At 36.2% G+C, this 16757-nt stretch overlaps 1 protein-coding gene across 1 annotated transcript in view; it reads left to right on the forward strand.

The window, feature by feature from the left end:
• The window catches only part of LOC306887323 (thrombospondin type-1 domain-containing protein 7A-like), a gene marked incomplete at both ends in the record, with an annotated part of 128458 nt that overhangs the window by 44648 nt on the left and 67053 nt on the right, over positions 1 to 16757 (forward strand). The window contains 2 exons of the mRNA XM_079444969.1: positions 9705 to 10548; positions 15729 to 15977. Of these exons, the coding sequence (XP_079301095.1) occupies positions 9705 to 10548; positions 15729 to 15977 (1093 nt within the window). The remainder of the gene's footprint in view (positions 1 to 9704; positions 10549 to 15728; positions 15978 to 16757) is intronic.

A 16757-nucleotide genomic window follows, 5' to 3' on the forward strand; every position in this document is an offset into this window, starting at 1 on the left:
AGTAACCCTATAAAAGTATTGCGGTTTCCAAAAAATATTAAGTGATATATATAAGCAGCGCAACTGTTGGCAGCATTGAATAATCAGAAATATTTCTCGAACAGCAAATACTGAAAATTCAGCTTTGCATCACAGGAATAAATTGCATTTTGAAATATATTAAAATAAACCGTTAATTCAAATTGTAATAATATTTCACAATATTACTGGTTTTACTGATCAAATAAATGCAGCCTTGCTTCTTTTATAAAAATGATTAAAAATATATATGGTTGTATAGCATTTTCTGTAAAGCTGCCTTTGAATACTGTGAGAAATGATTTACATTTCTTTTATACTGAGTACAAATATGACTGTTTTTCACAGTTTCACATAACCACTGCAGTATATGAAAATATACAGCTGGTTTATGTTGTAGTAAAGGTTTGAAAACCCCTTGTTTATTGTACAGCTATAGGGAATTTGTTAGTAGTGAAACTGCATTATGATGTTCTCCCATAGTGCTCACTTCCTAGGAGCTCGACCCTTTATTACAACCCTGCCGAGCACACAGAGACGAAATGCTACGCGCTGACCTTTTGATATTTTACTGCTGGAGTGCCGATCAGGAAATATTGGATGTGAAAGTGTGAAAAATACAGACTTCCTACAATGTACAGGCGTGAAATGACAGACAAGAAGTACAAAATGTCACTCTTTGTGGCTAGTTAGGGCAAAAGCTCATGTTAAAAGAAGATGGAAGAGATGGCTTTCATAACTTGTAGCATTATGTGTGAGTTTGCCTTTGGAGCGTCACTATCAGACTGCTCTGGTGGAAATTTACTTTGAAATGTGCAAAAGCCGGGATGTTGAAAGGCTGAAGGCACATGGATGACTGGATTTATCTTCAGAGCGTCCTAAGAAGTTCACAGTTTGCTTATGAATTTAATGGTCTTTGCCTGGGGTCAGTTTTCTTGCATTTGATTGACTCACATCTGAAGCCGACTGGAACAGGGACTAATAAACGTATGTATCTTTTTTTCATTTCGACATGCAAAGAGCAGCTGATCTGGGGAATATATTCATGTAAAGTGACTTGAAAGACATTATCAGAGATGTCTAGTGCAAGTTCAGTGCATTATACAAATCAAGGGTTTTTTCTTTTTTACATTTTGATTAAGGATACTCATGCTTAACTCATGCAGTTTGTTCTAGCATCTCTGATGTAGTGGTTCACTGCACTCAAACGCACGTTGTCTTCTGAATGCGTCAGACAAAAGCATCACTTCGCAGAGCTGTTAATGAAGGCCTGCTATTATTCAACAGACTGATCTGAGCACAAATGATCAGAGATTCAGAGCTCAGGAGATTTCAGGGAGTTCTCAGGTGTGGTTCATTTATGCATCAGCTTCAGCTCAGTTGTTTATCTATCTATCGTTCTATCTATCGTTCTATGTATCGTTCTGTCTGTCTGTCTGTCTGTCTGAAACATGTAAGACTTCCTGTTTATAATATGTATTATGTCTCCATTTGCTTCCAGCTTCTTCTCTTTGGTGTTTAGGAGAAACACTTGAGATATCAGAGAAATGAGAACTCATTTTTTGGTCTCCAGTGGTGCAGTAGGTTATTAACCAGACATGCTTGTTGCATCTCAGCAACTCCTGCTTTCAGTAATTGCTAAAACATTAATTATATTAATGGTGCTGCAAGTGATTTGAACCATTTCACATGCATTCGTTTTGAAACCCAGCGCTCTTAAACCCAAACACCACAATGATTTACAGACAGAGAGAGTGTTTCTGATTGGCTAAAAACGAGCAAGGCACTCTTCTGTGCCTCTTCTGTGCACCATTACATTTGCAGCACCATTAAATCCAGGTTATTTTGTTGTTGTTTTTCATCCCTAACCCATCTATCTCCAATACATGATCACACGCATGTTATTAATGGTAAAAGCGGTGATGCATTTTCATCAAATACTTCTCTCTATGAACTGGACTGTGGGTCCGTTTGACTGACAGTCTGAATTGTCTGCACGCTGTTTCCCACACACCTGTCAGACGCTGATGGACCAGCACTTTGTCAGCCAGAATTACCTTTTATCATGACAGCTGGCATCTCCTCCGAGCACAGGAGATAATGATGTGTGAGATACTGATCAATCCTGAACCACTGCAGGCCTGATTCTCTCTCAATGACCCCAGTGTGGGCAGATGGAAGTCACCAAAATATTAAATCATACTGGTATCACAAATGAGTTGCTTCTCTGGAGATTCAAGAATATTTTGATTTTAATTTTAAAAAATCGTTTGAAGTTCTGTTATAGTGACACAAAAAAATACTTTTTAAATACACGTTTTTAAAACGTATTATTTTAATTTCTTAAGGTTTGTGGAGTCTAAAATCAAGGTGTAATTTCTCAAGACATATTTCACATGCATTCACATGCACATGATGGGTGGTGATGGCGCAGTGGATAAGACACATGCCTTTGGTGTGAGAGATCCGGGTTCGAATCCACTGTGAGACACCAATGTGTCCCTGAGCAAGACACTTAACCCCTAGTTGCTCCAGAGGCGTGCGACCTCTGACATATATAGCAATTGTAAGTCGCTTTGGATAAAAGCGTCAGCTAAATGAGTAAAATGTAAAAATATTTCACAAAACGGCTGGCTGCACCTTTAATTGAGCATATTTTGGCGCTTTCATGTCACAGCTCTTCACGTTTGCAGACCACCACAGTCTCGAAATCCTCTTTCTAAACCTGTGGGGGAGTCAGGAGACATAAAAGTGAAATCTTTTGTTGTTTTCGGTGAAGCCATTGTGTAGGGATTGTGTTTATTCTTGCTTTTCCCAAAGACGATTAGCCTTGGGAAGCGACAGCAATTCTGCTCCCTCCCACCGTTGGAGGAAGCACGTCACGCAGTCATTAAGTCTCTGACATAAATGGAGAAATGTATGCTGTGATATGTCTCTCTGCAGCTCTGTGAACAGTGTTTGCTTATTTGCATTAAATTGTAATACTTGTTCATTTTGACTCTGCAGACACCACTGTAGTTCTCTTTCTAGTGAGCTACCTTCTTGTTTGGTGCCTACATAGACGGCTGCCTTCTAAGACAGCATCCTAACTGGACTGGAACTGCAAAGTGACTGATTTGAAACACTCCAGATGAATAAAGGAGCTTCAGATGTTGCACAAATAGCACTCTGAGAAACTCATCTCACAGTGGATTGCAATTAGGGATGCACCGATCCACATTTTTTCACTTCCGATCCGATTCCGATACCTGAATTTGGATATCTGCCGATACCGATACTATTCCGATACCAGAGCTCTATTTGCTTTAATATCACAATGATTATTATCATTATTGTTGATTTTATGAGGCTGTAATAAACTTCTCTACAAGCAAGTTTATGTATGTCCCAAAAAGCAACTTGAGGTATATGAGGTTAGAAAACGGCAGAAATCCCATCCTGAAAACAAATATGCAACTTTAAGGGTTTAAATGGATATTTATTTAAATTTCAAGACAGGATTACTAGATACTAGTGCAATATACACCATCAAAGAAACAAACCCTGTCATATGAATTAAACAGCACAGATATAAATCACCACTAGGCAGCAACGCAGTTTTAAAGTGTCAAACATGAAATAAAAGGGTAAACTTCCATACTACCACTCTCCAAATAATACAAAGGGCTGCTTCATCCGATCAACACAAATTAAGTACACTGACTCTTGTAGCATAAAAAAAAAAGGTTTTCAAATATCAAATATTTGAAATAAAAAATAAATATTCACACTATCAATAGAACAATGTGCATCTGATCAACATAAATTCAGTAAATTCTTGCTTGTGTAGCAGCAACAAAATAAGGTTTTCAAATGTTAAACATTTTGAATAAAAGTGCAATAAGTGTACTGTAAACATCTTACACAAACACTATCAATAAGAGTGTGCATCTGAACGGCACAATTCAAGCATGGGAGGTTTGGCATTGAAGGTGACCTGGATAAGCTTAACCCCAGAGTCTGTGTAACTATTCTTGAAAATAAAATAAAAAGTAAAATGACTGAGGGAGTGACATGGTTTTCAACAAATCTCACTTAAACATTGGCAGGTTCTTTTTGAGGAAAATTAGCATTTCTGCTCTCTCTGCTGTCAGACGATTCCTCTTTTCATCCACAATATTAGATGCCGTGCTAAACAGTCTTTCGCTTTCCACACTGGTTGAAGGGGCACTCAGGAACTTTACTGCAACAGCAGCAAGGAGAGGAAAGCGAGCATGGTTGTTTGCCCAGTACTGGAAAGGGCTGTCTTGCTCACTCATTGTTGGTTCTTTCAAATACATTTGCATTTGGATAACTGCTGCCTGGGTACCTTGAGCAGGTTCATCATGTTCCTCCAGAATTCTGTTATATAGACTGCTGAAGCTACTCTTACTTGTTCTTGGAGGAGAACCAGCTTCCATGCGAACAACCTTTTCTGCTGGCTCTGCCTCCTTTGTCCCTCCTTGTCCCTCAGCTGATGCCTTTAGCTGTGCTTGCTCTATCTTGTCAAGTTCTTGTTTCAGGAGATCCTTTGCCATCCTCCTGGCAGTTTCTCCACCTGAAAAGAATCTGACACAAAAAATGAAAAAATTAAATGGGTTGAGTACAACTTTGTATGTTGCTGCTGCAAGAATATATGTAGCCTGTATGCATACACACAGACCCACACAGACAAGGCACTTCGGACATAACTTTTTCAATTCTTAGACAACATTAATAAATAGGGCATTAATAAAATGTCTCACCTGTCCTTGTATCGAGCGTCCAGTAAAGTGGCAACAGCGTAGAGGGATTCACTTTCGATGCTGCTAAATCGCCTGCTGACAGCTTGGAGGAGCGTGCTTTTCATTGTTTTGATACCGCTGTCAGTACTGTTCTCCTCGGCTAGCAGGCGTTTTAAAACGGTGACGGCTGGAATAACGTCGGCTGCGGTGGAGGTAGCCGAGCTTATTTTCCTCGTTAACTCCTCGAAGGGTTCCAGCACCGTCACTGTTTTTTCTAGTAAACCCCACTCGTTGGCTGACAGTGTTGCCGGTAAGTTGTGGTCGGCAGCATAAGCACAAAGAGGTCGCTTTTCTGTCAGAAGGCTCTTGATCATATAGAAAGAGCTGTTCCATCTTGTCTGCACATCTTGAACAAGACGAGCTGGGGTGGTCGTGGTTCCTGCACCTTGCATTTCACGCTGCAGATCTTCCAAGCGAGACTGTGCCAGTTGTGAATGCTTGAAATGTGCAACGATCTTTCTGCTGTTTGCTAATGAGTCGCTAACGCTGCGTTGTGACATCAGCCCCTCGTGCACAACAAGCTGCAGCGTGTGAGCAAAACATCCCAGACTAGGAATTGCCATGTCTTCCATAGCAGCTTTCATGTTACTGGCATTGTCCCGCAGAATGACATGCACCTTTTTCAGATGGATCTCCCAGTTATTTAACATCTCGGTAATAGAGGCTGCGATTGTAGTTCGGTTGTGTGAACCCCTGTACTTTTTTACCTGAAGCACCGCACTACAGAGACTATGTGTATCTGAATCAACCCGATGCACCGTGAGACTTATCAGTGACATTGGGCAGACATCTGAAGTCCAAATATCTGTGGTAAAGCTCAGGGCTGGAACTCCTTTTAGCTTATCGGCTAACTGGGTTGACACTCTGTTGTACAGTTCAGGTAGCGCCGTCTCTGACAAATATCTCCTGGACGGTAAACTATACCTGGGCTGCAAGTGTTCAATCAGGCTGCGAAACCCCTCGTTTTCCACCACCGATAAGGGTTGGTCATCAAGTACGATGAAGTTGAGCAACTTCTCTGTAATCCCTTTGGCTTTTACGTTGTCTGCTGGAAGTTTAATTTGCTTTTTGAATGATTCCAGAAGTGATTCTTGGCGGCTCTTCTCTTCTTTCTCCCCCCTGGTTAAAAAGTCCTCGTGCTCTCTCGAGTGGTGCTTTTTCAGGTGTTTAATTACATTTGTAGTGTTGAACGTCGCAACGGAGGTTCCACCTCTCGGAACAACGGCTTTGCAAACATTGCACGTTGCTGTCTTACTTTGCGGCGTTTCGACCGTAAAATATTTCCACACAGCGGACATGTTGTATGGCGCTCAATGCTTAAACTGCTACCTGCAAACTGCAGAGGATTTCCTGAAAGGAGGCGTGTCATCCCTCTGTGTCTCATTGGAGCACAGACACGTCACCTAGCCCACGTCAGACACGTCATTTCAGCAGACAGCATTGTAGACATAACTCTGGATCGGTTTTGTGCGTTGATATTGTTGAAGTGTGTTCTTTCACTTTAATATTTTTGTTATTCGTAATTATTGTTGTGTTCTTAGTTTATTATTTTACATTGTAAACTGAATGTTCAAATAAAGCATTTAAAAAAAAAAAGAAAAAAAAAAAAAACATAACTCTGGATCGGAAATTTCTCCAGGTTGGATCGGGAATTTCCGATCCGTTAATTAAGCTGGTATCGGAACCCGATACCGATACTGGATCGGATCGGCCCCATCCCTAATTGCAATAGACAGTGACTGCCCAGTTTTTCATTTTTCTTCACGCAGAACTGGTAAATCACCTCAGAGCTCATGATTGGTCTTTCTTGAAAAAGTTTAGATGCTACTGGTAATTTCTCTATGGAGAAAGTTAATGGGACTTTTACCACCTCTATAGAGTCACTCTAATATTGAATGAAATATTCCATTTTAATTACACTGAACTGTTTTCAGTGTTAAATGCATTTCTGTCGACTCCAAACCCTCTTTACCCTCAAGTGTTTTAGAATGTGGCCAAATCAAGGTTTCTTTGAAGGCAACATAATTTGCTGCCTAGTGTCTACTGTTCGTGTCAGGCGTGTGCTTATGATACCTTAAAATGCTGTCTAGTTAGGCAGCTGAAACAAAGCTGTTGAGAAGTAGTGTTATTTTGGTCACACTTGAGTTTGGGAACAGATTCTCACTATTAACTAACTTCTGCCTCAATAAACACCTAATTTGCTGCTTATTAATAGTTAGTAAGGTAGTTGTTAAGACTAGGTATGGGGTAAGGGATCTAAAATATGGTCATGCAGAATAAGACATTAATATGTTCTTTATAATTACTAATAAACAGCCAATATGCTAGTAATATGCATATTATATATATATGCAAAAATATATATTTCAGTTAGTTTTTTTCAAGTTTTATTTCAGCTTTATTTTTATTTTTCGTTAACAATAGCATCACTGTTATGACATTCTCTTTGCCTTTCAAAGCCGTAATGACATAGTGACCTGCAGAGTAAACACAGCCTGGCCGCCCACCCTCTTCATCAGATGATATTAATTAGAACTAGTGAGTGGGTGGACTGAGTGGTTGGTCAACTGGTCTTATGATACTCATCTTTTTTTCCCCCCATTATTATTTTTGAAATGGAAACTAATGATGCTTCAAATTGTGTTAAGGAGATGTGCTATTACTTCTGTTAATAAGCAGACTTACCAATTTCATAAAAAAAGGACCAGAATATCTGACTTGGGTCAGTAAGTAACCTCCAACATTGCTGCAGCAACCATCAAATGATTAGCAATACACTGATGTTAAATGGCAAAAAAATGTCAAATACTTGTTAATACTATGCTTTACAAAAACTCCATTACCTGTGCCCTTGTTTAACACGATGAGGCCCGATGGGCCACATTTGCAGCAAGAACCTTCTGAGATGGATTATTATTTAGCCTCATTACATGGGCCACTATTAATCATACAGGAGGTGCTGAATGAGGGGAATGTGAGATGGAAACTCAGTTATGGTGACACAGCTAATGTAATACAGTGAAAATTAATGGTAATAAAGCCTCATTTTCTAATGTGGCTGTGAGATTGAGCCCCTGAAGCACAATCACAGTCCTTGTTGTCTTTTCAGATCTCTATTTGTCATGCTTTGCTGTCTGCACTCGCTGGATTCTTGGTTAAACCACCGAGTCTTGAGCCTGTACAATATGCTATGTATGCTTGCATTTCATTTATTATTATTACAGTAGTAAAACTGGTAATTATTTTTGGAGGTGAAATTAATTTAATGACCCTTTAATTGCAGTAAGTACCCCCCCCCAGCTGTGGTTACCATGATAAAAAACCCCAGTAATTACTCAGAAACTCACTAATAGACATACTTATTTTTTACTGATACGTCAGTTCTTAGCTATTTTCTCAAATAAGGTTAAATAAAGTTAATAGTTAAACCTCAAATGGGAATTTTCAAGATGTGTTTAACGTTGAAAAGATCATTCTGTGATGCATAACCTTTTTATTTTTCAGTTTTGTAGCCTGTTTTGTATGTCATTGGTCTTATATTTTCTGTTTTGCCAGATGTTTAGCAGTTATTCATACTCTGTTTATGTTTGGCAACAATTTGTTAGCCCAAAAATTAGAGCCCATGAGGTTCTTGTAGCTTCTTCTGTTCCCGTTCTCTATTTAGAGTTTGACGCTGCCAGTAGTACAAAGCAGCAGGTACTGAGCGGTGATTAACTCGTTTTGACTGCCTAATTGCTTCACAGCCAAATAGTTAATTAGGCCAACACTCAGATGATCACCTTAAGGATCAGTCAGGTACAAAAGTGAACCTATTCAAATTTCAAAGTGTGTAAACCTGACACTGTGGCTCTGTTCCAACATTTAGTGGGCCGCCTCGCTGTCTGTTGCCTACATAGACGGTTGCTTTCTGAGGCAGCATCCAAACTGGGTTTGGTGTCTCATAAGAGAATGATTTAGAACGTCACACATTGGCAGAAACTCACAAATAGCACTTCACAAAAGAGTTTGCATGCTGCAATTTAATTAGCTTTAAAAGTATATCACACACAAATATTGTGTATTAAACATTTGTCATTTTAGTTTCCTAATTTTAAAATTTATTTATTTAAATTAAAATTTTACATTTTAAATCTAATCACCTAAGTTTGGGGTTCATGGAAGTTTGTTTCTGTCATGTAAAAAATAAATAAATAAGGTAATTGCAATGTTTTATCTTAGAATTGTGAGTTTATTTCTCACAGCTCTGAGAAAAAGAGTCCGAATTAAGAGAGAAACTCAAGGGTAAACTCAGAGTTGTGAGTTGTAAAGTCACAATTACCTTTTTTTATTGTGGCATGAACAAGCTTCCATAGAGGTCAGTAAAAATAGTTTTAAAGAAATGTATACTTTTATTCAGCAGGGACGCATTAAATTGATCAAAAGTGACAATAAAGTAATTCATAATGCTAAAAAAAGATTTTAAATGAATGTTGTTCTTTTGAAAAAGTATAATGACTTCCTCAAAAAATATATTGTCTGTTATCATGTTTTTTTTTATTTTTTATAATAATAATGTTACTTGAGCAGCAAATCAGCATATTAGAATGATTTCTGAAGGATCATGTGACACTAAAGACCGGAGTAATGATGCTGAAAATTCAGTTTTGATCACAGGAATAAATTACATTTTAAATATATATTCAAATAGAACACAGTTATTTTAAATTATATAATTATATAATAATAAATTATATATAATAATAATCTATCGATCTATCTATCTATCTATCGATAAAATAAGCTTCTCAGTGCATTATGGCTTTAAATCCTAAAAGTATCTTATTAGTCAGCATCATTATGATGCATTTTCTCTGGGACTAACTGGTGTGTTTTTTTTCTTTCCAGGTCCGTGGGGCAGATGTATGGGCAGCGAGTGCGGTCCAGGAGGCAGTCAGAGTCGGGCGGTGTGGTGCGCTCATGTGGAAGGCTGGACCACCCTTCACACCAACTGCCTTCAGTCCACGCGGCCGGCCAACCAACAGAGCTGCTTCCGCGTCTGCGACTGGCACAAGGACCTGTACGACTGGCGGCTGGGCGCGTGGAACCAGTGCGTTCCCATATCGCTGCGCACCGGCCGCACGGGCGTTTGTCTGCAGGGCGAAGAGGGCATCCAGATGCGGGAGGTGAACTGTGTGCTCAAGGCAGACAGCTCGGCTGCAGACCACGCCATCTGTGAGTACTTGGAGCCCAAACCCCGGCAGGAACAGGCCTGTTTAATTCCTTGCCCTCAAGACTGTGTGGTGACCGAGTTCACTCCGTGGACCACGTGCTCCAAGACTTGCGGGCTGGGCCTGCAGAACCGCGTTCGCTCCATTGTAGCGCCACCACTGTTCGGCGGGCTTCCTTGCCCCAATCTGACAGAGTTCCAGACGTGTGCACCGAGGGCCTGCGAGGGCAGAGAGACTGTGTTCAGTCTGAAAGTGGGCGGATGGAGTGAGTGCAAGCTGCCTTCTTTACCGTCACCTCCGACCTCCTCTGCCGCCCCCTCGCGCACCGCCCGCCAAGTCCGCCGACGGAAAGCCAAAGAGAGGAAAGGGAACCGAGACCCGGAGATGCGCGAGCTCATCAAGAGCAAAAGGAACCGCAACAGGCTGAATCGACTAGAAGATGACCTCTGGAATATGGAAATAGGCTACCAGTCTCGACAAGTGGGGTGTGTGCATCGAAACGGAAGCACGGTGTCACTCAGGTTAGTGGCTTTTCCCATTAGAACCATATTCATTTGACATAAATAACAATGAGGTTGTGAGGGGTGGAAGATTGATCTGTTCAGTGTACTGTATTACCAAGTAACTAATTTTCTCAAACCTTGTTTCTGGATTTTTTGCCCACTGGAAGTTTTATCATATGTTTTATCATAAACAATAGTTAAACAGTGAAGACAGTTAACATAACAGCCTCATATTTAGATATATTTTTTGTTCTCTTTATTTCATTTGTTAAATACTTTACTATACAATCTCTATAGTGAATTGGATGCATGTTTTTTTTATTCTGAATGACTGATAGTCATTTTTATATTTTCTGATAGTCATGTTACATTGTAATGTGACACTAAAAAACTTAATAAATAAGAACATGTGAATCAAGCTTTAAGGTAATAATAATTAAACAATTGATATTGCTTTATTCAAAAATACTTGAAAATGTAATGTAAACATACAATGACTTGGATACACCTCTTCTATGTGATTAATTAATTATTAATATTCATTTAATATTTTATTTTGAGTAGTAAATTATCCCCAAAATTTAATTATAATATTTATAAATTAATAAACACTACTATGTTAATATTAATATTTATTAATCTATTATTAGTAATCACTATTATGTATTAGTAATATGAATTATTATTAATTAATATTAATTTATTAATAATGTATTTAAAACGGCACAATTGTACAATGACTTGGATACACGTCTTTTGCGATGAGCATGTTTTTCCATGTTCCATGTGAATTATTAATATTCATTTTGATATTTTTGATATTGAGTAGTTCAGGTTTTAAAGTGTTTCATGGTGCAGCTCCCCAAAAGTTATAAATTATGTTTATGAACTAATAAACACTGCTATGTTAATATTAATTTATTATTAATAATCACTGTTAGGTATTATTAATATTAAATATAATTAATTAACATTCATACTAATTTATTAAAAAATATGTTTAAAATTGCCATTTGTACAATAACTAGGATAAACCTCTTCTATGATGAGCATGTCAGAATTATTAATATGAATTTTGATATATTTTCCTTTATTAGTTCAGGATGTAAAATGTCATGTGGTGCGACTCCTCAAAAAGAGTTTATGAATGAACAAATATCATTACATTAATATTGATATGTTTCATTAATTATATTAATAATAATTAACATGTATATTCATTTATTTAAAAATACACCTCATTGGATTTATTCAAATTAATTTGAATGTTTTCTTTTCATTAGTTCAGGTTGTAAAATGTCTTGTGGTGCAACTTTTCAAAAATTCTATATTTATAAATAATAAACATAAGTCAATATTAATGAATTATTAGTCATCTTTATTAATTATTAATATTAATTGCAACTCCCCAAATACTTTGTTTTACCTTAATTCTTTAAAAATAGTTTTTTAGTCATTATAATTAATTGATGATTATTTGATGTGCATACTCACATGTATTCAAGGTGTATGAAAAATATTACCCTCTTATAAAAGTTTGTGTCTTACTAAGGAGGAGCAGTTTTAACTTAAATGTGTTTTATATTATACTTGAGGCTTTCTCAATCTACAGTATGTCTGTTAATATGGTCATTTTTATGTTTGTGTTAAAAGAGACTCTTACGCATTAGTTTCTCTTGAGCCGCATCTCTTTAGTTGTAGTGCTAATGGTTGTCAGGTTAATAGCATTTAAATGAGTCTGAAAACTAGGGATCCCGGCGTATTTCTGCACTCCGTCAGCCGCTGACAGTAAGAGGATGGCGGCTGCGTGACTCGTCTGGGTCTCCGCTGTGCTGTCAAGGCACTCCCACGCTTGATGTCTATTTTCAACTGTAGAAATGACAACTGTATATTCCCCAGCAGCAGATTGTGTGGCACGGCAAGAATCTGTGCCAGCACTTTCCACCGAGTATTAAATGTTCAAGAGTTTTGTAGTTATTTAAAAAGTTTTGGCGCAGCCTTATAGTCGGTGTATCTCAGGCATACAGTGTTTGGCCTTTGATATGCCTTCGAGCTCTGGAACATGGGAACAGTTGAAAGGAAAACATTCAGAGCCTTTCAGCCTGAGGAATCTGCAGGTAAAGTTAAGTTATGGAAATAGTTCAATAGGCAACAGCAAGGTTAAAGCAATCCAGCAAAGTCACATATTATACACAAAGTCACATGCACCATTAAAAAATTTGGGATAATTTTTTAAACATTTTAAAGTCATTTATGCCTATCAAGGCTGCGCTTATTTTATTTAAAATGAAGTAAAAACATTTAATATTATTATAATTTAAATGAGATGTTTTCTATTTGAATATATTGTAAAATGTACTTTATATCTGTGATTCAAAGCAGATTTGTCTTCAGTGTCTGATGCATGATCCTTCAGACGTCATTCTAATTTGCTCAAGAAACATTTCTTATTATTATCAATGTTGAAAACAGTCGTTTTGCTTGCTATTTTTGTGGAAACCATGATATTGTTTTTTTTTTTTATTATTCTTTTATGAATAGAAAGCTTAAAAGTCTAAAACAATGTTTATTATAAAAAATTTTAACATTATAAATGCCACTTTTTTTATTTTTATTTTATGCATCTTTGCTAAATAAAATTAATAATTTCTTAAAAAAAAAAAAATCTTACCCCAAACTTTTGAACGGTACTGTATATATGTAATGTATGGAATTGCAAAAACAACCATCATACCTCCAGGAGAATAAATATTAATCTTTATTTTGTTTCTCTTTGCTCCTGAAATATTCAAGAAAGTGTAAAATACATTTTTCTGAAGCACTTTTTCTGTGATCAGTCAGTAGACCATCACAAACAAACCGCTCACCCCATTCTTATTCAGTTTCTGTACTTCGCTTTTGTCAATATAGTAAACCCTTCCAGACATCTCATCTGTTGCTAGTTCTTTGTGTTTGTGGCTTTACACAAGCTCTAGAAAACCAAAGACTGTAAATCATATATACCTTTTCTCAGTTTTATGCATACAATAGCATTGTTTAATTGAGTATTTCCTGCTAATTTTATTTAGGATTTGATGGACTTCTTCATAATGCTCCTACTGGAGCACCGAGGCTCTCCTGAACTCCCACAATTGAGTTATTCTTACATTAAAGAAGAATCATCATTCTCATTTAAATGGAAATGATGGTGTTCTCATTCCGTCAAGCAGACGTAAACAATATCTCACCAAAAATGTGCAACACAGTGCATAAAAAACAATGCATGTTAGTAATATTTGGAGGTTTGAGGTACAGCAAAGCATATTTCAGCAGAACAACACTGCTTGAAACCAATTTGACACTCAGGAAAAGTCAAATCCGCCCTAAATGTATTTTCTTGTTGAATATCCTGTTATATACATCACATTATGGAAGTTATGGAAGCTTTTTTCATGTTTAATTTAAACTTCTTTAGCAAACATGGCATTGATAGTTGATATGTGTGATTTATTTCCGTTAATCAGTTCCAATTGTCAAAAATTATCATTTTATTTATCATTTAATAAATACCATAAAGTTAATATTAATATTTATATATTAATATTTAATTTATTAATAAACATCACTGTTATGTATTATTAATATCACCATAATTAATGATCATAAATAAATAAATAAAAATTTAATAAATTCCATTTTAAAAATCCATTTAAAAAATCCGTTTTTTCTTATTACAACAAAGAAAAAAAATAAATATGAATGTATTTTAAAATCTATTTTATTTTAAATACTTTTTAAAAAAAATTTTTAAAATGTTTGTAAAATATATATTATTAAATATTTAAAAATATATTTCGAAAAATACTGCCATTGATTTCAGGCATGCCTGAAAAAATAAAAAATAGGGTCAATATTCTTTCAAATGGTACTAATTTGTACTTTTAAGGTGACTTTTGTAACTTCTTTTTATCTTTCTTCTTTGGTTGGTTAGTTAATTAGATTTTGTCCAGCCCTAGTCACAATCTTGATAATAGCCCCATATGTTTTATAGCACACAGTCGCTATTCCAGCAACAGACTGGCATACTCTCTATTTCTGCCAAATACAGTTTACCTACGGCTACTATCGTTTTTATACCTCAGGAAGAGTTATTGTGCTGCAATATGTTTTCATTATTTAGCCAGATTTTTAAATGGTTTCGAGACATCTTAATCTGGGTTTAAAGTGGGTGGAAAACAGTGCCAGCTTTGAAGTTTATGTGTTTAAGAGTCCGTGCTGCCCTGAGGTGAGTTTGGCAGCCGCGGCACCTAAATGAGCGGTTGCTAAATGAAGCTACGCTGGAAAGGAAGCAGCCTGTAATTAGCTGTAATAGCTCGTCAGCTGCATTGCCTACAGAGAAAATAAGAGACTAAGAGAAATTGCTGCATTGACACTGCTCAGCATTAAGTTACCGGCCACTGAAACAATTACAAAAGCTGTTCAGCTGCGATTTGAGTTTGTTACAAAAAACATGTGATTAAAGTATTCAAAGAGAAAATACTGCGGTGATACTGTAATGTGGCGGTATCAGAGGTTCACAGCTTTTTATTTGTTAGTTGATCCCCTGGAATTTTAATTTTAATTTTTTATTTAATTTAATTACATTTTAATTTAATTTCATTTCATGGATGTTGGCCCAGACACAATGTTCTAATAAATAAATAAATAAATAAATACGATGAAAATAAAAATAAGTATTGGTCATATTTATTTAATTTGATCAAATTTTGTAATTATTTGTTTACAAAAATCTACTTTCAAATATTTTATGAATTTAAAAACATATTTGTATATTATAATATTTATGTTTATGTCATTTAATGTGGTATAACTCTTGCATAACACTCATACAAAATATTTCTAATCTAAGAAACAAATATTTAATTTTTCAGCATTTTGTTGTTTTTTTAATATCATTGATATACTGTTATAGAATTTTTATTTTGAAATATTATTTTATTTTTATATTTTCTGTTTTCATTTTGATTTTGGTTAAAGTTTTAGTCATTTTGTGCGTCTTTTTTTAAATGTCTGTAGTTTTTATAAAATTTTAGTTTTTAGGTTGTTTATTTAGTTTGAGTTATTTTAATTCTTCAACTAAACACAAACTTCTTGATAACTAAAATTGTTGTGTTGTCATGTTGACTGACCAGTCCTTCTACTCGTCTGTCCTGTATCAGCCAGTGTCCCCACTGGAGTCTGCCGGAGACGTACCAGTCCTGCCTGATGCCCAAAGACTGTGTGGTCAGTGACTGGAGCTCGTGGGGCTCCTGCTCAAAGACCTGCTCGGACCCCAGTGTTCCTCAGGGCTCACGCTCCCGCACCAGACAGCTGATACGGCTTCCTACCGGAGGAGGGTCCGAGTGTCCCCAGCTGGAGGAGAGCCAGGCCTGTGAAACTGAAGGGGACAGGGTGCAGCCCTGCGCTGCGTAAGTACCATGGAAATGCTGTGTTCTCTCTACATTTAACATTTTCTTATCATGTATGTGTTTTCAAGCCTTGAAAAAGTCCTGGTTGCATCTCATGCTATACTAGACAGAAAAGTGAAGTGTAATCATCCAGTATTCAATACATATCTATTAGACACTTCTATATTTTCTACACTTATATGCATGCTAAATGTGATACATACACTACTGTTCAAAAGTTCAGGAAGGTGTCAGTAAGAATAATTTTTGTAAAGAAAAATGTATGATATTTTTTAAAGAAATAATTAATACTTAATATTTAAGTGCTTTTATTCAGCAAAGAATAAATTGAATATTCAGCAATTAATGCATTAGTTGAATAAGTATTCAGCAAATAATATATCAAATTAATTAAAGTGGCAGTAAAATAAAGATTTCTATTTCAAATAAATGTTTTTGTTTTTTACTTTTGACTCCTCAAATAATCCTGGAAAATGTAAACTACCACGGTTTCCACAAAAATATTAAGCATAACTATTTTCAACATTGATAAATATAATAAAAGTTTCTTGAGTAGCATATTAGAGTGATTTCTGAAGGATCATGTGACACTGAAGACTGGAGTAATGATGCTGAAAATTCAGCTTTGAATCCCAGGAATAAATTACATTTTAAAATAATTTATAATATAAAACAGGTATTTTAAATTTGTAATAATATTTCACAGTATTACTGTTTTCACTGTAAAAAGCCAGTTAGTCAGCTACCTTTTTTACCATGAAAAAAAACTTCACAGCTTAC

This window comes from Barbus barbus (genome assembly GCF_936440315.1).
Source record: "Barbus barbus genome assembly, chromosome: 21".
In the NCBI taxonomy this organism is placed as follows: Eukaryota; Metazoa; Chordata; class Actinopteri; order Cypriniformes; family Cyprinidae; genus Barbus; species Barbus barbus.